Source organism: Alligator sinensis, unplaced genomic scaffold (assembly GCF_000455745.1).
Source record: "Alligator sinensis unplaced genomic scaffold, ASM45574v1 scaffold1008_1, whole genome shotgun sequence".
NCBI lineage: Eukaryota > Metazoa > Chordata > Crocodylia > Alligatoridae > Alligator > Alligator sinensis.
In genome coordinates, this window is record NW_005842013.1 from 2336656 (window position 1) to 2357977 (window position 21322).

A 21322-nucleotide genomic window follows, 5' to 3' on the forward strand; every position below is an offset into this window, starting at 1 on the left:
GCCCTGCTGGCAGAGCTTTGCGGCTGAGAGGGCCAAAAGTAATGTTGAGTCTTGAGTCCACTCCTGATCCCATTCAGTTTACTGAAGATTTTGCCAAGGACTTCAACCCCCTCCCCCCCTGCACCACCTAATAACAATGGTGTGAATTAAGCCCACCCTAGGTTTCAGAAAACTATTTCTGATCTTGAGAATAAATGATAAGCACTGGCCTGCAATCCACCTTTTTGGATGCTCTTTGACATGTCTGGCAGTAGGTTTGCACCATAAAAGTACTGAGAATTGGCATCAAGTTCATTTTCCAAACCTGAGCATGCTTTCAACTGAATCCTCTCAGACACGAGGGAGTGCTGGAAAGACTATGCTATCAAAGGCTATTGTCTACGATAATATCATATCTTATCAGGAACAGGCAGCTTTAAAAAAAAAAAAAAAAGTTTCGGGAAATTGTGGTGCACCTTATATGTGAGAAATATGGTAAGAGCAGTTTCTGCAAAAGTAAAATCTGTACGGGGAGCAGAATAGCAAGCAGGGTCAGCTCCCTAGTGGCTGCTACTCAGTTACTTACCGAGGAAAGATCTTTTTTCTTTATTCAGAACTGGTGGTTGAGGTGATATCCTTTATTAAACCAACTACATTTTTGCAAAAAAATGTTTAATTGCAAGCTTTCGGGCACAAGCACTCTTCTTCAGACATAGGAGAAAAGTTTGTAAGAGTTCTCCTGGGTTTACAATCTTTTCTCCTATGCCTGAAGAAGAGTGCTTGTGCCCGAAAGCTTGCAATTAATTTTTTTTTTTTTTTTTGCAAAAATCTAGTTAGTCTAATAAAAGATATCACCTCTGCCATGACTTCTGATTCCTTTTGCCTCTAGACCAATATTGCTGCAACCTGGACACATTTTTCTTTCTTCTGAATTGCAAAACCAAGGCCCATATTTTATTCTGGGGTGTGTGTATGTGAGAAAATCGGGTACCTCCCCAAGCAGCCTGCATCTGGCCCAGCAGAACTGCAGCCCTGGAGCACCGTGGGGCTGGTGATACCCCCACAGCAGTCAGACCGCTGCCTTCCTGGGTCCCCTCAGTCTGTTCATGCACAGAACAGATCCTACTTACAGGCTCATGCCGCATTTCTAGCACGTTAGTGCTGAGCTCTCTAAACTAAGCAGTGGGCAGTGAAACTGGAATGGGGATCCAGGAGATAGGACAGCTGGGGTCTCCTCTCAGCGCTGCTGGCTACTGAACAAAAGCCCACTCCATGAAACCCTATGGAGCTCTCCCCATGCCCTTTGGTAGCTACATTATTCATTGGAAACTGCTGAAAAGCTCAGGACATGACACGGAGCCAAGTGCCAGCGATGCACAGCCAGCACCAGCTCCACGTTGACTTTGGGATGAGCCGACTGCTCTATCAAACCAGCTTTCCTGGTACTTGGCCAAAACCAGCCCGTGAAGGGCAGCCACGCAAAGCTTTGTACCGAGTGATGTTGGTACAAAGAGGCAAGCAGCTCCAAGTATCTGGCATCTCCATAACCACCCCCTGCCACCCTCCCCCTGAAATCTGCCCTCAAGCTAAGCTGTCCCACAGACTCAGCATCCTTTTGGATGCTCCAGCCACAGTAAATGCCCAAATAGCCACCACCACAGAAGATCCTCAGTCCCAGCTGCAAGGAGGGAGCCCATGCATCACGGACCCAGCAATGACGTGATCCACCCATTCACAAACCCAGGGCAGATTGCTGGGACTACGTCTGTGAATAATGTTGCATGCCCTGAAGCAGCTCGAGCGTACAGCAAGCAGAAGATCATCTGTCTAGCAATGCAATCCAACCCGCTCCCCACCTGCAAAACACAGCTCGTGGTTTTCCACAATGAACACACGATGCAACTCCAGGTTCCCGCCCGGATGTGGAAAGCGCCATAAGCTAAGTGAACCAAATGCCCTTAAATGTGGAAGTGAGTTCACAGGTACTCAGGTTAGCCTAAATCACAACTGTTCAGACAAACATCTCTTTGGGCATTTATTGTTTTTGCCACTGACATCTTCTACATTTTCTTTATGCCCGCTTTACATTGCAAAAGCTTCAGAAAAAATGCTGCATGACCACGTTATAAAGTGATTAGCCTTCCACAGAACTGAGAAGGGGGGGTGGAAATTAAAAAACGTATTGCATAGACATGAATTTATGACCCAGCTCCAAGGGGAATAGGATCAAGCTCACAAACTACAAAGCTTTACATACGCTTCATTATTCAAGTTCCTGCTTTCCTTCTGTAGCTTGGATTTGTGGATCTAACCTCCGTGCACCGGAGACATGAAACAAAAGCAGCTGAAAACACAGAGCAAAAGGAATTGCCCCAAGCAATAAATTTAAAAATATTTATATTCCTGAGGCACGGAGCATCAAAATGAAAGGAGGGAACTGCATATTCAAAGCTGGAAGCCTTTTGGATAAATGATAAAAGCCTGCGGCAAAACACCCCGGGTTGTGATTTGATTTTGTCTTTATAAAGCACATCTCGCTCCTCAAAGGATGTCTCATTTGTTTACAAGTTCAGGGCCCAATGTTAGAACATTTTCCCCATGTCAGCATCCTTCTTCTCATGCCTAGCCCCATGCTAATCCAGAGGATCACTCAGTGGGTAAGCGCACCCTACATGTGGCTTTCAATCAGACGTACAAACTGTGCATTGGGATTATCGTGTCTCCGTGCAATGTGCACATCTCTTGGATGAGCTATCATAGCTGTTTAGCGGCATCTGGCAGCACCGTGCATAACATTGGGTCATGGAGAAGTAGGGCTGGAAGGGACCAGCCAATTTCTAGTCCATCCCCCTGCCAGAGGCAGGATCTTCCATATCCATATCGTCCCATACAACCACCATCTAAACTCTACATAAGATGACCCTCAACCTTGACACAACAGCGACCTAATGCCCTAACATGCCACGGGTAAAGCAGGGAACCACAGCAGCCAAAGTCCTGCTTCTATAATCTGCTGTCAATATATATTCAAGAGGTCCTGGGTAGAGGGCCATGTCCCCCGCTACAGAAGAAAGCAAACCCCCCCAGTCTCTATCAGTCTGACCACGGGGTTAAATTCCTTCCTGACCCTTAATATGGCAATTAGTCTGACCCTGAGCAGAGGGCCAAGACCCTCCAGCCAGCTTTGGTCCTAGCAGGAGCTTTGGTACAGCCCAGTCAAAATCCCTAGACAACACCCAGGCTTAAAACACCCTGACACGTATGACAGAAAAAAGGGAAGGGGGGAAGGGGGAGAAGCAATCAGCAAAGCCTAGAAGCATGGGTAGAAAATAGGCATTAAAAAAAGGAGATCAGGTTTGTTTGACACAATGTTTTTTTCATTAATCCATGCTGGCTGCTTGCAATCAGCCTCCAGATGCTTGCAAATGGTCTTCGTTAGGATGTGCTCCTTCCCAGGTACTGAGGGGAGGCTAACTGGTCTGTAGTTCCCCGGGTCCTCCTCCTCCTCGCCTTTTTTAAAGAAGGGCACTACACTGGCCCTTCTCCAGTCCTCTGCTACGTGGCCTGTCTCCCACGATGTCATGAAAATCATTGCTAAGGGCTCCGAGGTGTCCTCTGCCGATTCCATCAGGACCTTGCAATGAAGCTCATCAGGCCCCACGGACACATTAATTCAAACCCATAAAGCTCTCTAGCCTTCTCTTTTGTTATCTCCTCCCTCAGCTTGCCTCCTTCCTTATGCAGATAATTAATCCCTACTAGGTGTCTGGTGGCTTAAAATTTTTGTGAAAACTGAGGCAAAGCAGCTGTTGAGTAACTGCACCTTCCTTGTAGCTTTGGTTAGGAGTCCCCCCCTCCCCGGCTTGTTAACAGAGGAAGCTTGGTCCCTCTTTTCTGGTCAACACGCTTATAGACCCTCTTCTTCTTGTCCTTAACCTCCTTTGCCAGGTGCAGCTCATTCTTTATCTTTGCCTTCCTGATTTTGTCCCTGCAGGTCTTGCTATTTCCTGTTACGTGTCCTTGATGACTGCCCGTTCTCCCGTTGCTCGTATGCTTTCCTTTTGCATTTGAAGCATTTTAGAAGCTCCTTAGGCAGCCGCACAGGTCTCTTGCCATTCTCCTGGTGCTTTTATTGTGCCAGGACTGTTTCTTGTTGGGTTTCCAATACTTCCCTTAGAAGCTCCCAGCTCTCCTGGGTGCCTTTATCCCACAATCTATCCTCCCATGACCCCGTGCCTATTATCTCCTTGAGTCAGATGAAATCCATGTTGTTGAAATCTAGCACCCTAATTTTGCTGGCTTCATGCTTTCCCTGTCTCCGGATCTGGAATTCTAGTGTGTTGCAATTGCTTCCTCCCGAATTACCCATCACCCTCACATCTTGCACCATTTCTTTCCTTTTGGTCAGGACAAGATCCAAGATAGATGATCCCCTAGCTGTATCCTCTACTTTCGGAGAGAGAAAGTTATCCTACACACAAATTAGGAACCGGCTTGACATTTTGTTTGGCTGCATTGTTCTTCCAGCAGGTGTCTGGAAAATTGTAGTCTCCCATCAGTACCATCCCATAGCTTTTGGATAGATTTGTCACCTGCTTGAAGAGTGCTGCATCCAACTCCTCTTCCTGATGAGGACACCTATAATAAATCCATACCATTATAATCAGTGCTGCATCTTTCACCTTTCATCTTCACTCAAATGCATTGTGCTTTGCCGTCTTCTCCCTGAGCCAGGGAACAAGCATGTGTGTTTTTGACATACAAGGTAATACCACCACCTTTGCTCCCAACTCTGTCCTTCCAAAAGAGAGTGTAACCCTCATTGTTCACATTCCAGTCATAAGAGCCGTCTCGTCTCGTCTCGTCTCGGTGATGCCAATGAGATTGCAGTTCTCTTCACAGGCTGCAGCTGCCAGCTCATTTGGTTTATTCCCCATACTTCTCCAATTCGTATACATGCATTGAACACATTTTCCTTCCATTGGTAGGACTTCCTTGCTTCCTTTCTGTGCCACCACATCTCTCTAGCCCTTTCCCAGAGTTGAATTACTTCTTCGAGTCCTTTCCCCTCTGGACTGCATGCTTTTTTGCTGGAGGATTTTTGACCACCATCCCCTAGTAAAGCCCTGCTTACTAGGTTGGCCATCCAAAGATGCTCTTCCCCATTCTTGTCAGCTGGACCTCATCATTTCATAGCAGCCCTCCTCCCAAGAACATCCACCCATTGCCAAAGAAACCAAAGACTTCAGGTCAAAGAACGCTGCATCCAGTCTGAAGTCTCTGGTGCAGTTGGCAACAGCTCAGCCACTCTATTTACAGTTTATACTTAGCATTTTCTCTACACATTTCAACTGAAGGGGGTCATTGCCACTGGGCGGGGAGGGACAGCAGTATCAGCTGGACTTGTGGTGCAGACAATGGATGAGCCACCACAGCAAGGACTTATTCTTTTTGCTCTGGTACAGTCAGAGGGCTCCAAGCAGGGATTGAAGAACATTGGACTTGGCATTGTACAAAGACCCCCCTGCAAAACCGTACATACAATCTAGGTTCCAACCAGAAGTGATGGCTGGTGAACAACAAGTACAGAGGAAGTGGAGGGGGAAGACAAAAAGGTGGAGGATGAGGTAACAACTGAACACGGTCTGGTTGCAGCCCATCCCCTTGCTTCACCATCAGCTGACACCGACTCTGAGATACCGCAGCAGAGAAGAGCTTTGGAAGAACGTCATCCATGCTGTTTGCATACCCATGACCGGTTCCTGCGTCTCTGCCTGCACCACAAAGGTGCTTCTGTGTTTCCCCAGGCCACCTCGACATATATTTTTCTAATCACCATTGTGTTTCGGTAGGCTGCAAGCATCTGTGCTATAAAACCCAAGCTCAGCTTGAATGGATCTAGTGGAAATTTCCATTCCCTCTACCCTTGGGATTAGCTCCACTGTAATTAAAGCCCCACAACACATTATTATCCTCTTTCCTATTATTTTCAAAGAATTTTAGGCTATTTTTAAAAGTCATGCTGTTTCTGCCGACCGCTGGTGTCAGGACTCAAACCCATCCTGAAGCAGGTGGCTAATTGGGGTCTGGTACGTACAAAGCCACTGGCCCATTTTCAACATCTACTTGCAATGAACAAATTGCTCAACAGATGCATGGAGTGCTGTCTTCCCAGTTAGCAGTTTCCCTGGCTAGTTTGGTTCATTTTCAAGTCATCCCAACCCTCCCCCAATGAGATCCTGACATTGGGACCAAGGGCCTTCTACCTCCATCTGCCACTGGAGATGTATGACTATCAAAGCAGCCAGGCCTGCAGCTTTAAAGCCAGGGCGCCCAAACTTTGCAACACAAAAGTTGTACTGGCAATTTACAAAGTGCTCCAGAGTTTTATACAACTTGCGTATAAATTTGCCATTTTAACCACACACACAAAAAAGGGTGCGTGATCATAAAATCCAGTACCCTGTTCTGCTCACAGCTAAATGACCATAGTTGCTCAATATACACCACAGTGGAAACCTTTCATTGGGTAGCTTTACTCTCATCTTGTGGATACAGAGAAAAATAAACCATGAATTGCATTTAAGGACTGCATGAGCCGCCAGATGACCTGAAAGCCTCACTTAGTGCCAGGACACCCAGTAACTTTAATGGGACAGGGTGGTGTCAGCAGGGAAAGCTTCTCACATAATGTGCTATGATGACACCCAGTAAGGGCTGAGGGTCCACTATGCTAGGTACTACAGTCATACTGACAGATGAATCTTGACCAGTTTACAATCCGAATATAGAGACAGACTATGGAACTACAGAACACATTAGAACTTTTTTTAAAGCAAATCCTATGCCTAATTTTGAATCAGCTACTCCAAAACATTACCTTCATTTTATAGATGAAGCTATGAAAAAGACAAGGAAAGCGACTTTCTCCAGAATACGAGAGAGGTAATACAAGCGCCGGAAGGAAACGTTGGGATTTGCTTGCCTATGGGCCCAGGTTCAGAATTTGAGCGCATGGAATGAGCAGCCAACCTTTCAAGCATGGTCTGCAATCTCCGCATGCTTCAGTGCTTGGTGCGAAGAGTCAAGCACTCCTAAAAAAGTCAGTGGAAACAGGAGTTGCCCAGTGTGCAAAACTCATAGCCATGGCACAGTGAGTTGCTCAGGTGGGTGTCTGCAGGAGCACAAGCACCCTCCGTCTATTATTCAGATCCAAATGAGGCCTCTTCTAAACCTCGTTAAAAAGTCAGTGTTCTTTCTAGCTTTGAGAATGGAAAAAGCTATGGAACTAGATTATGGGAGGTGGGAGCTGGCACCATTACAATGGCAGTGTGCAATGATGCTTACCTGTTGGATGCCAGAAGGCCTGTAGGTAACACAAAGCAGCTGAATGCGCTCGTCAATACAGAGCTGGGCTCATCCACCAGCATCAGGGTCCTTCAGTGGGATCCAGCAGCCTAAGACTAGAAGGGAAAACTGTGTGCCAGGGAAACAGTGCAGTCCAGGGGTTTAAGCCAGGATTTACAGGGTCTATTCCCACCTCTACTGCCAGGATAACTCATGGCCACGGGCAAGCCAGCTACCATCTACGATTCAGCTGATCCGTCTCTGGAGAGAGCGGTAATGCAGCCTTCCTCATTGAGTAGGATGTACAAAGCTCAGCAACTGACCCTTGTGGAGGCTGGCTCAAAGATAGTGGGGTTTGGGTCTTTACGGTATCATGCCCAAGTTCTTCAAGAGTTTCTTTACCGGACAGGTCACATTTCTCCTGGCTTCATTCCAAAGACCTTGCAAAACTCTGCAACAGCCTGGATTTGCTCGGAGGCTTTGGTAACTCTGGTTTCAGGCACAACTTTGGCTTCAAATTCCACCATGAAACGGAAACCCTGCGAGTTGCACACACTTTGGGCTTCATTGCAGACCATTTACTTTGGATCCCGTCATGTAACTTCATTGACTTTAATGGGCCCTGCGGTCATCAGATAGAAGATACTGTGGAAATGCTGAGGACAGCTTTAGAAAGAAACCTGAAGTGTTCCCTCTACTTTCCTTTGTTATAAAACACTCAAAGCGGCACTCACAAGTTTCCCAAGGAAACCTGTCCTGTTCTCAGAGACCTCGGGGCTGGGGCATGGGGTCTAGCAGTTAGCAAAGAGAAGATGTGTGCTTGGGAGTAGGGTGACAGAAGAAAAGATTTTGGGGGTGGTGAAAAAAAACCCAAAAAATCCAACTTTAAAAGCAGACCCTGCTCACCTTCTGTCTTCCCCCAAGCTACTGAAGAGTCACATCAGCAAAGCCCCGCAGAGGGAGCTTTCCAAGTATGCTAAAATGATAACTGCTACTGCCATAGAAATGAGACGATGGAGCAGGACTTCCCACTCAGTTAGGGGCAGAACAGCAAAAATTAGTCCTGTCCAACAAGCTTTCAGGTTAAAGTGAGACACAGCAGGGGGGATGCAGAGAGAGACCAGGAAGAACAGGGACAGGAGACAATACTGGTCAATATTTCTGCTCGGGGCACAATACGGAGGGGCAGCAAGTTCAAGAGAATCACTGCTAGAACAACTGGGGGGTGTACAGAAGATGCATGAACACTAGCAAAATCTGTTGCGAGACTGGTGTAAGTGTGGAGCAGATGCACAGACAGCACTACACCAGTCTTTGGGTGAAGGCTATTCCTTTGCAATTCAGGATGCACAATGATGTTGGGGTCACGTGTCTGCTCTTGCAGTCAGCCCCTTTTATGCAGTGCAAATGGGCTCGTAGTGGAGCGATGCTACACTAGCAACTACAGCAGGCAGCTAAACCCGTCTGCTTTGGACAGCGTTGTAGCTCACACCTGTTCATGAACCCAGTGGAAGTGTGTTGGGTATCCACAACCTGATCACGCTACCTGAGCACTACTGAGTTTCTCTTCGGCACTAAGTTATTCCACCCCCACGCAAGTTTATTTGAGCATAAGGCTTCCCAAATAAATATGTTCCACTCTAGAAAACAGATAGAAGCTGACAAGCCACGCTCAATACAACTGTCAAATAATCTGACAGGAGACAGCGTACCCCTCAAAGACGTCTCTCTTGTAAATGCAACCCTAGGAGCATTTGACTGATGAATGAAGTGCTGCAAACAGGAACTTGTTCGGTGTCAGCCCTGTCTTGTATTAGTCACCCCTGGCAGAAGATCGCTCATAAAAGTTGCTGGAACAGTGTCCTTCACACAACTTCAGCATCCTAAACTGGCAGCTCATTTATGGGATTAACTACTCTGTTGCATTTTAAATACCGTTTGCATATTGTTTTTGACAGAAAGATGACGTTCAAGTGATTTAGGTGGCGGCTGTTTGGGCTGAGTAATTTGTTAAAGCATTTCAGAGCCGAGCCATGTTAAAAATATAGTTTTCACTTTACTACTGGCAGGGCTACCCTTGGCATCAAGTAGCTTATAGATTCGCAAAAGACTCCCAGAATCAGAGTTTGTTCCAGGCTGAACTTTTGGGAAAGGGCCTTTCTGAGAATGAAGTTTGGGAAAAATAGGTTTTACCTACAAAAAAACCCAGAGAGGTCTTCTGCAGAGTGCTTGAATTTATCCTCAGCTTTAAATTTGGCAGGAGTGGTATTTCCATCGGGGTCAGACTTCGTCACTCCAGAACGGAGGCAACAGAAAAAGGTTTCTGTGCCCACAAAAGGCTGCAGTGGCTGGTCCCGGGGATGAAAGGGCTGAGCCTACCCAGATCCGAAAGTATGCGTCAGACCTGGAAGGTCACCAGGCTCGTCCGCGGAGACTGCTCTAAGACCTACCAGAGATGAACCTGGCACAGCCTCACTGGGTATCTTCCAGATCTGGAGCACTTCAGTAGACTTGGATAGGTCTGGCATGAACAGGGCACACACAGCCCTGCCCTTCCCAGCGCTTGTCACTGCAGCAGCATAGACGAGCCCGAGAGCATACTCTTTTCAGACCCTAGAAGTAATCTAGGAGTCCTTCCTCTTCCCATTCCTCTGTCAGCAGCAAGCAGTTGTGAAGCCCAGCAAAGTCTGTATATCCCCTTTCCCGCGCTGGTGCACAGTGCAATAATAGTGTGCCGTTCTTCATCAGTTGCTCCGCCAGCTCAAGGGGCTTTGACCTGTTCGGTGGATCTAAGAGTTCCCACCCAAGTGGTGAACCAATGGTGGGGTCAACAAGACAACAGCTGGATTTTTGGGGGGTTTTGGGCAAACTGTCCTGGACCACTACATTCAGAGAGCACAAGTCAAAGCCTGACTGTGCCACCTTGATTTAGCCCCCTGTGCATACCAAATATGTCCATCTATTACATACAGGCACGCTCCCCGACAGAAACCCTGCTTCGCTCACCGTGCAGGATGTTCAAGTGAGCTCTGTCCAAGCAACTGCTCAATACATGTTTTATCTTGATGAATCAAAGTGGCCCTTATTTACTATGCAGTCTTCAAACCCTGCCCTGAAGTTAAAAGTATTAACTTCTTCATAGACCTTTCTATGGTACTTATCTTAATATCCCAATACTTCATAAACATTTAAGTTAAAATAAGCCTGGTAGGGCTAAGAGAATGACTTCCTCTTCATGTTACAGGTAGATGTGAGGCACTGAGATAGATGAGCCAAAAGTAACCGGGCTACATGACTATGAATCGCATCAAATCAGAAAAGAACAAGAGTAAGTTGCTTTGTCTTTGTCCAGGTATTTCTGCATGCATCTTTTTTTCGTGTTCGCATTTGTAGGAAAGAATCCCGAACCTAGACAAAATGAACCTAGGCTTTTTTATTGGGTTTCTACTTTTCAGATCTGGATCAAAACAAAAGGCCAGAATTAGGAAACAAGCAGCATATCTACCATTCGAATAGTTCAATCGGTGAGCTACGAATTATTGCCAAGTTCCTCAACATATATATATATGGAAGCCAACAAGACACAAAGATTAATAAATCTACCATATCGTGCTATAACACACGATATATACCTTTTCACGAGACAGTTGTTAAATACGACTACCCATTACAGAGGCAGACAGGCAGACAACTTAATTTCCAGCTTTGCTTTCCACGTTTACCAGAAACTCTACACAAAGCACAGACATTGAGCGGTTGAATAGCAGAAATGCAAGTAACCACACATAATTGCATCTATCAGTGCAGACACAAGAGGCCGTCACAGATGCCATTGCTCACCCCATATTCCCATCTTCTACTGCTACTGATTGCAACAAGAGGATTCCCCCCCCCCAAAAAAAAAGCATACAGATTTGGAGAGCTCTTAAAAAGAAAAATCCATGTGATCTGGTTCTGCTCAAAACCAGACACGTCACCCCAAATGGAAACATTTTACTCACCAGTTGATCTCGTTGTAGTCATTATGAACTTCCCACCAGAAATAAAACCAGATCAGCGTCAGGAAGAAAGTGAAGGTGAGGATTAGAAACCAGAGACGCTCCCACTGTGGAAGTGAAAAGGTGAATGTTAATAAGTACTCCGACACTGAAAGGGAAGGGATTACAGTCATAAACCTCACCTACATACAGTATTTCTATACAGACCCAACTGAATAATGTTTAAAAAAAAAATCATTTAGTTCAATTCATGCAACCCCTTCCCCCCCGTTGCAATACAGTTGCACTGTATCCTGATGTTGCTCACCTTGATAAATTTACAAACTATTTTTATATGAATACCATTAGGCCAAGAGAAGGGCATCTACTCCCAAAAGATGCATCAATGTAACTTTGGGTGAATCTGATATCTTGCATTAGACCAACTTAATGTAACTTCACATCTCATCTGAAGCTTTCTATCAGTTTAGCTCAATCAGTACAACACAGTGGGCAGACCAGGCCTACGATTGGTTGTTGCATGGAAAGCGAATCCCCCAAATTCACTATACGCCTATAAAAGCCTTTTCTCCTCCAAAATACTTCAACCTCCCTGGTTAAAGGGGACAAGTTTATTCTCTGTTGGACAAAATGTGTCATGCCTCCTCTATCTATGTGCTCACTGGCAACACCAGGGCATAACTAAGTACCGGGGCGTAAGAACAGAGGTGGAAGCCAAGAAACCTGGATCTTGTTCCCACCTCTGCCACAAAAATTGTCAAATGATACAGGGCAAGTCACTTATTCGGTTAACTCAGTCACTCCCCCCCACTCCACCATGGAAGACAAGGGTAATCCTGACCGTCATCCACCTCTTAAAGGCACTAGGAAACGTTGCTTGCTTATGGTATAAAGGGACTTTGAGATGCTTCCCTTGAACCTCCTACCTACTCTTAAATAGTTTCCTCTTCTCATAAATTGAAAGGCCTACATATATTCCAAGAGCTCAACCCCAAAAGGTAGATCTTGCCACCTACAGATCTCCTATAAGCCTTTTCTCCTCCAAAATAGTCTGACCTCTCCATGTACATCGAGTGACAATTCCTACCTCCATCATTTGCTTTCCCCTGAACTTCTATTATGTCTCTCCCATTTTGAGTTGATTTTCAAGGCTAGATCTACTTCTTATATAACAACATCGGCCTGATAATTGATCTCACAAGTCATCTTGATCTAACAACATCATCTTCATGAGCAAGCTCAATTCTAATTTTGCAACGTGGTTTTTTGGAGTATTTCCTGCAGAATAAAGAAGATGCAGAAGATGGGATAAGGGCTGAAATAACTTCATTCCCCAGTGCTGGCAGTGGCACTTGGCACTACAAATTCTTGTTTCCTGACAAAGAATTAAGGTCAGATTTTTTTTTCCCCTTTGGAGAACCTAGTGGAGTTCAACTCCATTGAACAATCAAAGGCACTTATGTGCTTAACTCTCCTAGCCTCATTTGAAAAGCCTATCCTGATGTTTGATGAGTCCAAAAGACAATCATGAGGGTAAAAAGCAAAACAATATTGCTACCAACACTGAATACAATCTGTCATATAGCTAAAATGAGCTCTGCTGAGACTGTATGGACCGTTTCCTCCACGCATGTTTGCACACAAAACTGCACTGAACACAGATTTGCATACGGATGCAGATCACACCAGTGTGAACACGCAGTATTTGACTTTACAAGTGCAAATGCTGAAGTGAACCTCTAGGAAGAGGAAAGTTTAGTCTGCAAGTGCCGTGTTCACATGCTGGGTATGGAAACTTGAGTTCAACGGGATCAATCCAAGTACTCCCATGCATGTATTCAACAGGACAAGGATTTGACCCTGACGATGCCATCCACATCAGCTCCCATTTTACTACCTTTCTGAACACATATCAAAGTGGAGAGTCAAACCAGTATAAGAATGCAACAGGTCGCTGCACGATTAGCCACCTTCACATTGAAATGCCAGGTGGATTTGTACCTAATCAAATCCGGACAGGACAGGGGATGTTAGCGGCTTCACATAAAAAATGCCATGTGTTTAAATTCACGGCAAACAAATGTGCTCTCACATCACCCAGGAGGATGCCGTTTTCCAACGCTCAGGGAAGTGATGATGGCAGGTCGTATCAAAAGGAAGTAGCAATCAGTACGTACGAGTTGTTTTCTCAGCTCTGCTACTAAATTCGGAGTCATCTGGGCAAGTTACTTAACCTTGCGAAAGGGATTACAATACTTCCCATCTTCATAGGAGCGGTTCTGAGATCCTCCAATGAAGAGCGGAAGAACCATGTAAATTTGGAAAATACCCCCGACGTCTACTCTTCCCACCACCAAAATTCATTGTCAGCCACGTGTCGTCCCCCCCCATATGTTGTACTTACAGCATATTCTTCCTACTAGCTCTGAAAGCTTATACCCGCTTCACCCTCCAAGGCAAGTGCTACTCAAAAGTAACCTTGGTCTTCAATCCCTTATTCTAGCATATTTTGGATCTGGTGTTAACCACCCACCTACGTCTTCCACCAATGAAATCCAATTTACCAAGTCACCAGCTAACTTCTGCAGAGAGCTTGAAACGCTTCTAAAAGGCCGAGAGGCTAGCTCCACGAGCTTCCCCGCCCCGCCGTTTCCTAGATTTGAAGCTGTATCGCCAATGTAAAAAAAAAAAAAAAAAAAAAAGCTTTCAAAGCACTGTACAAAGCAAGGGTTACAGTTATCAAAACTAGCCTTGCTCTCAGATCCACACTGGCGCAAAAAGAAAGGGATATTGAAATAAGGAATAACCTTGGCTCTTTTTTGTAGAGAGGATGACAGCTCCTTTGATAAACAAGCCAAGCGAGACATTTCAGTGCAATTTATCTCCGTTACATTTTTATTTATGTAGCATAATTTGTGCTAAGCTCTCCGGTGGTTATCTAGGTCCACCCTCAGGACAGGAATGGATGGGTTGGTTTTTTTTCCTGCACTACTTGCTTGTCTGACAGTTTGAAAACCACGGCAAATGTTTCATTCATTGATAGGTTCCTTCTCTAAATTTTGTATCCGAGTCTTGGATGGTGTTTCAGATAAGTAGAGCTGTGCGTGTCGAACAAAAACCGCGGCACTGCTGATTGCACGTGGAGAACGGGCTCTATGCTGCCCACTGTCTAGGATTTTTTTCAGTTCAACTTTAGACCACTGCCATCTCCCTCCTTCCCCGCCTCGACCCAAACGTGCATAATTAGAGACAGCTTCACGATCCCGGGACTTGGGAACGATCACACCTAAGGTGTGAACATTTGACAAAGGGACAAAACAACGGCTTCGAACCTAGACAAACCAAAATATGAGGCTGTAAAATCAAACACGTTTGGATTATTTATCTGCCCATCACCTGGATCCGGTCTGGAAAATGCTACAATGGCCTTTATTGGAAAAATCAGGAGAGGAGCCTCGTGTGCACAATGTGAAGGAGCCTAAAAGTTCTTTCTGGAAGAAATATGTCATGTTTCCTGCTCATCAGCTCAAGACATTTTGGCAGTGAAGTGTCTTTCTTCAGCATTTTTCCTTGAATTCCCCCTTTTCCTTTTGACTCTTAATTTTACAATTCCAGGATTAAAAGCCACTGCTCCCAATGTCTGAACTTCATCCTGTCCAAAAGGATCCAAGACCGCTTGGGCCGCGTCCCACCCACGAACCCATGACGGTGTTTCACTGAATGCCAGTAGTGCAGCAACATGCTGTCATTTTATTAAAACTAGCTGGTACCTGCAGCAAGGTACAAACCTAAAAGGACATTTGTTTCAGAGAAAGTTACTGGGAGGAGTTTTTCAAGGGGTGTGTAAAACCAGTGATGCTACCCCCTTATAAATGAGAGATGCCATGGCATTTCCCCTCGAAGTCCAGGATCCCAGCCAAGTTTAAACTGGGTCAATGATATTCTGCATCTCGATATCCACTCCTGTGGTTACTTTCCAATGGATCCAGTACTGTACTTCTCAGCCGTGTCCACACGAGTGTGGACATTTGGTTCCCTGGGGACAACTAGCAGTGGCACACCTTATGCCGCTGCTACATGTCCCCAGGACCTGTGGCACACGGCAGGTTACCCCAGGTGGGGTAGGGGAGCCTGGGGCCAGCATTGGGCTGGTCCCAACAGCCTTACCTGGGGCCATGGGGGCCTCCTGGGGCTGCAGCAGCGGTAATCCTGCCACGTGGAGCCTGGCTGGCAGCCAGAGCGTGGCTTTGTTTGGCTAGGCTCCGGTTTTGGGTGGTGCATGCTGTACCCACACATGCTGCCCTGCTTAGTTTTTTTTTTGCACAGGTTTTTTTTGATCCTGGGATCTCCCAGTGTCAAAAAAAATTCCCGCACTGCTCCCTTGCAGCATGAATGTGCGGTATGTGGCACCGTAGATGTGTCCATGGTGCCACATCCCACATGGCTGCGCTCATCTGGACGCAGCCCTAGACTATTAAAAGCTTTATGCACAGTCAGCAAGCCCTCTATCAACCAATGCAGAGTGCAGCGCATTGATATGAAAAGCACAAAAGGAGAGATGACGACGGCAAAGCCCTCACACCCAGAACGCTGAACTCTGCAGAGAGTAAAAATAATTGCATCAAATGCTGTATTTGGTGTGCTTTATGTACTCCTTTAATTTAAGGTAACCCCTTTTCATTTGGAGTCATTCTTTGCTCTCACATTGCCCCATTAGCTTAGCCTCCCAATATGTAGAAAGGAAGCGTTCTTAAATCCATGCAAGAACGAGCCAGGAGAGTTAAGTGATTTGCATGGGGGAGAGTTGACAGCAGCATTGAGACCAGACGTGAGAAATAACACCTGGGTCCTTATTTCAACCCTATGGTTCATTCCTCCTAGGCTCAGCATACAACAGGATCCAAAGCGAGCTCTAACAGAAGAAGAGATAAAGCAGGTGCATGCAATATATTCTCAGCACAGCAACGGAGATGGCCACAAACCAGAGGAGGGGGGCAAGTTACTCTATTGTGAAACATCGGCAGGGTGGAAAAACAAGTTTGAGGCAGAAATATCAAAAAAAAGATCCAGAGCAAAGTGAACAGGTTTTTGAATTACAGAAGCACGTTTCTTTTCTTTTTATATTGAGCACAATCCCACTCCCTCTGTACCTGTAATTTAATATTTATCTGGTGCCTAATCGCAGTGGCATTTCAACAAAAGGGAATTAGAGACGCTAGCTCCAAGAGTACCGTCAGTAATGGGAAGATATCAATCTGCCTGTGCCCGCTTGTCCAGATTTGAGTTGCATGACAGGGTGTTTCTAAAGTAAATAGGAGACATTGCAGGTCTACGGGGTTGGGTTTTTTAATGACAATGTTCCAGTTGAGAAAACAGTTACTATAACTGGCGGTTCTGTAGAGTTTTCTTCCTCTCGAACCTGCATCCCCTCACAATATTAATTTACCCTCCTGAGGCCTAGATGCACTATCACTGATGTAATGATGGAGAACCAGAAGCAAAGGGAATTAACCAAGGGCAATTGGAGTTGGTGGCTGAGCTAGGAAGTCGAGCCATATCTTGTGATACCTTCACCTATGTCTTCAATTCTCTTTGTCTTTTCGTGTGTGTGTGTGTGTGTGTGTGTGTGTGTGTGTGTGTGTGTGTGTGTGTGTGTGTGTGCGCGCGCGTGTGTCTATATATATATATCTATAGATATAGAGAGAGAGAGAGATAAAAGCAAAGAACCATAAGACACTGAATTCAGTTTTCTGCTTTTGGGATTAGTTCTGCTGTGACCCCACAGCATTAGCTATCGTGCACTGCCAATGGAGCATAAAACTAAAAGGACCGAGGAAAAGAGTTAATTTAAAATTATTTATTTGCTTTCTGGCTTTGAAAGATTGTATATCCCAAATGTCCCCTTAAAAGCTTCCAGGGGAAAAAAAATCACTAGACATGCTAAAAACTTAAGCATTTTTCATGCTTTGCCACCTGAGAGAGAACTTTAAATTTTTATCTTTAAATTGGAATAGATGAGACTCCTCATCGACTTTTAATTACTTTGGTTTATTGCATGCACATGAAAAGAGATGTTTCTAAGTAGGGTGGTTCAGCTTTGAAAACCAAGCGGAATATGATTTCTTGGGTCCCAAAATCACCATTTTAAAAAATTAATACATTACTTTAACGAGGTACATAAGCAATTCAAACGGGTTTCTTAGCCAAGGATAACCCTGCAGTGCAATCCCGATTGCCCTTCATTTTCAGAACAGGTACTAATTTGGTACCTCCATGGCCCAACAAATTGAAATGCTACTGAGCTTTCAATAGCATCCACGTAGCCACTTAGAGTAGTCCCTTCACCACATTCATTGCAGCTTTTTTTAAATAAAATAGGCTAAATGTTGGTTCTCAATTTGTCCCGAAAGCTAATCCTCCACTTTGAAAAGCAGCCCTCCAGCTCTAGGGACCGAGCCCCTTCTTCAAAGCCTACACACGCACCAGTGAATAGGAAAAACTTTGATTCACTTGGACGGAGTTGTGCCCTAGGAAGACATTTATTGACAGGCAGGAACATGATCATGATCAAGAGCCAAGAATAGGAGCTATTTTGGCTAAAAACAAAACATTAAGCCAATAAACCTGACTCACCAGTTTCACAGTGTTAATGAGGTTAACACCATTTAACTCTTCAGACAAGAGCTAATCTTCACTCCTGCAGTAATGTTATAATTTAGACACACTCCCTTACTTAAAAGGCTATGGAAGGTGAGAATTGGGAGATGGTCCCTCAGAGTAGCTAGAAAAACTGAAGGACTACAGAGGTTTGCCTACTGCTCCACAATAAAATGTGCTTAGTTCTTCTCATCCATGCCTGCCTGTCTTTGTGTATTGCAAGCACACACTTCAATAGATTAAGTCTTTTACAACCTGCCAAATGCAAAATTGGTGCCTCCTCTTTACATACCACAATGAATAGAGTTTACATACTCTACTTCTATACTGGATGCTGGCAATGCATCGCCCTTTCAGTGGTATATTTGTTCCTGAATAGCCAATGCATACATTAGGAACTAAAATATTATGGTTACAGCCTCCAAAGGAACCCTGCAGGTCTAAAAAAAAGCAAGAGAGAGAGAAAAGTCAGGAAGGAGTTAAGCGTAAGTCTTGCAAATCCAAATGTTTTGGAATAAGCTATGGAGGAAAGACAAAGTCAAGGATAGACGACATCTCAAATTTAGGATGATTATAGTATTTTGTTGTGTCCCTTTGTGTTCCCAGGCAGCAAAAGAACCAACAGATGAAAACAGGCCTGCATCCGTCAACAAACCAGCATGGAGTCCTCAAGCTAAATGATCAATGCAACTCTCCAGACCGTGCTCCACGCTAGAAGAAAATGAGAAATATTGAAATGCAAGTGACAGAGTAAAAGGTGTGGACATGACAGACAGAGCGTTTCGAGACACTTCCACAGAGGTGAGGCACTGAGCCATTCCTGCCCTCACGCCCAGCACTCTCACGGATGTAACACCATGGATTTCAGAGCTTGTCCTATTTTGCAGACATGAAATGAGAGGAAAATAGCAAATGCAGAAGTAAGTGGGCTTTAATTAGGGTTACCACATGTCCAGGTTTTCCTGGACACATCGCCTTTTTGTTCAGGTGCACCAACATATCGCTCCATATTGATTTGGCACCAATAAAAGGAAAATTGACATTACCGGCAATCGGCTTTTTTTGGCTGATGTGGCCGATAACGTCACCAATAAATACCGCGTGCCTGCACACAGCCACAGCATGCACACGGCCAGGAATGCAGCCGGGCAGCTTGGAGAGCAGTGCCCTGCCGGTAAGTCTGTGGGGGGGAAGGGGCATGGAGAAGGGAGAGGACTGGGAGTGGGTGGGCAAATCAAGGCCCCCATGGTGAGCAGGGTGTGGAACAGAGATGCAGGCAGCTGGTCTGGGGGGCAGGTCCCACTAGTGCACACACCTCCAGGGGAGGTATGGGAAGGCATGTGCCCCCCCGGATCTGTGCGCAGGGTGAGTTGCTCGCTGCCGGCTCAGTACTGGGGGAGTCACCAGCCGCTTCCTGGTAGGGGGGGCTGGGCCAGGGCTGCACTCCAGGCGGGTGGGGGTGGGCAGTGGTGGTGGCACTGGGAGAGGGGTCACAGCAAATTTTTTGAGCGGCTGTAGCCCCCCCACCCACAGCCCCCCTGCCAGTGCCGGCACTGCCTGCCCCACCCCAAAGAACCTTGCCTGCCTATGTCCTTAGACCAACATGGCTATAACCAACAACCCTTGGATCCCATCAGGCCTTTATCTGCACATGTAGAGGGGCCTTTATGCAATTCCTTCAGCCTGGTCCCAGTCAATTGAGTTTCACCATATTAGACTTTCATTACATTCATTTGCAGCGAAACGCCTTACCTATATTTCACACAGTTACAATACAGAGACCCAATGGTTAGGAGAATGAAAGTAGCACTCCATCTCCCGGATGATACTAAACCACTGGAATTCAACTCACATCTTCACAATGATCTATGGTAGTAATTGGCCCATGGAGCCGCATCATCCAACCCACCGGGCTCCCAGATGGTCCAGATATTTGATGACAGGGCAGCAGTGGCAGTGTTAATTGCCACTCCTCTACTGCCAAATTTTTAGACTGAAGGGGACCCCCACAGGGTAGATAATGCAGCCTTGCGCACCAGATCACACCAGTGTGCGGTCAGATCTGTGTGCATAGGATTGGGTCCACAAATGGACCCCACGTGTCAACTCTGCGGGGGATATGGACTGTAGACTGACCCTGTGCCACTCATTTAGCCCAATGGGGTCAAAAGGTTGGTTGCTACTGGTCTACTCTATGGGATAACGGTGACAGGACAACTGAACTGCCAATCACAGGATGGGTCTTAACAGGGCCTTGGAGAAGTAGGTGGCCTCCTGGGATCAGACTGAAGTACAGTTCATCAAGGACCGTGTTGTAATGTAATTCTGTCCAGCAATCATGGCCAGCTAGCTTTTCCACTTACTGCACTGTCATTGGCTTGTAGCATAGAATCAACTAACTGGAAGGGACCTGCAAGATCATCAAGTCCAGTCCCCTGCCATGGGCAGGAAGTTATTGGGCTCAAATGAGCTCAGCAAGGTGCTCATCCATGAGTGCAACAACGTGAGATTTGATGCCCATAAGTTCCAGTAGAAACTAGAAGATAAAATAAGTGGAAGTCTCATGCTAGCGAGAGACATGGAACCATTTTTTTTTTTCTTAAAAAACAGCAAATAACTCTCAAAAAAGGTGAAAAGTCAAAAGATAGCAATATAATACTGGCCAATCACCTCAAATACATCAGACCACAACTGAATTGGGTATCAGTGGTTCTCAACCCTTTGGACTCAAGATACCCTTCACTGAACACAAGACACCCCGCACTGGACTCAAGGCACCCCTCCATAACTTTTGTGAATTAAGTGGTACTCAAGTTCCAAAAAATAATGTATATATTTACAGGACCTACTTCCTTGCAGAGGGGCTGGGCAGTGGGGGTGGGGGATCAGCCAGGCAGGGACAAGCTTTAGCCCGTGCTTTTCTGCTGATTTCCTCATACCCTCCTTAACGCCTCACATCTGATGGCACCCCGCAAAAAGATCTTGTGGCACTCTAGGTTGCTATGGGACCCTGGTAGAGAATCGCTAGTATAGGGACAGATGAAAAGGAAGTAAGTTAAGCTGAAACAGACTCAAATGAGAGAGTCAAACAGATAAGTACCTTACTAAAAAAACCAACAACAACAAAAAACCAAAAAAAACCCCCAACAACTTTGGCCAATATTTGCCAAAAGAAAGTATCTTTTGCAAATGAAACCATTAAATTTGATAAATTTCCGAGACTGGTAGTTCTGGCTGGCTACATATTATTGTTGGAGACATTAAATATTAGTATGGATTAAACAGTCCAGAATGCAGAAGAGAAAAAATTCAGTGGCAGCGGTGAGAGAGTAGATAACAAA

General features: G+C 45.6%; 1 protein-coding gene across 9 annotated transcripts in view; it reads right to left on the reverse strand.

Annotated features, from left to right (window-relative positions):
- The window catches only part of GDPD5 (glycerophosphodiester phosphodiesterase domain containing 5), a 309687-nt gene that overhangs the window by 79503 nt on the left and 208862 nt on the right, over positions 1–21322 (reverse strand). For 8 of the 9 annotated variants that reach the window (XR_003093654.1, XM_025202057.1, XM_025202055.1 and 5 more), the window contains one exon: positions 11328–11431. The exons of the other annotated variant lie outside the window; for it this stretch is intronic. Coding sequence is in view for 7 of the 8 variants with exons in the window: in XM_025202057.1 (XP_025057842.1) it covers positions 11328–11431 (104 nt within the window). In the remaining variant the exon portion in view is untranslated. The remainder of the gene's footprint in view (positions 1–11327; positions 11432–21322) is intronic. 9 annotated transcript variants of the gene reach the window in all.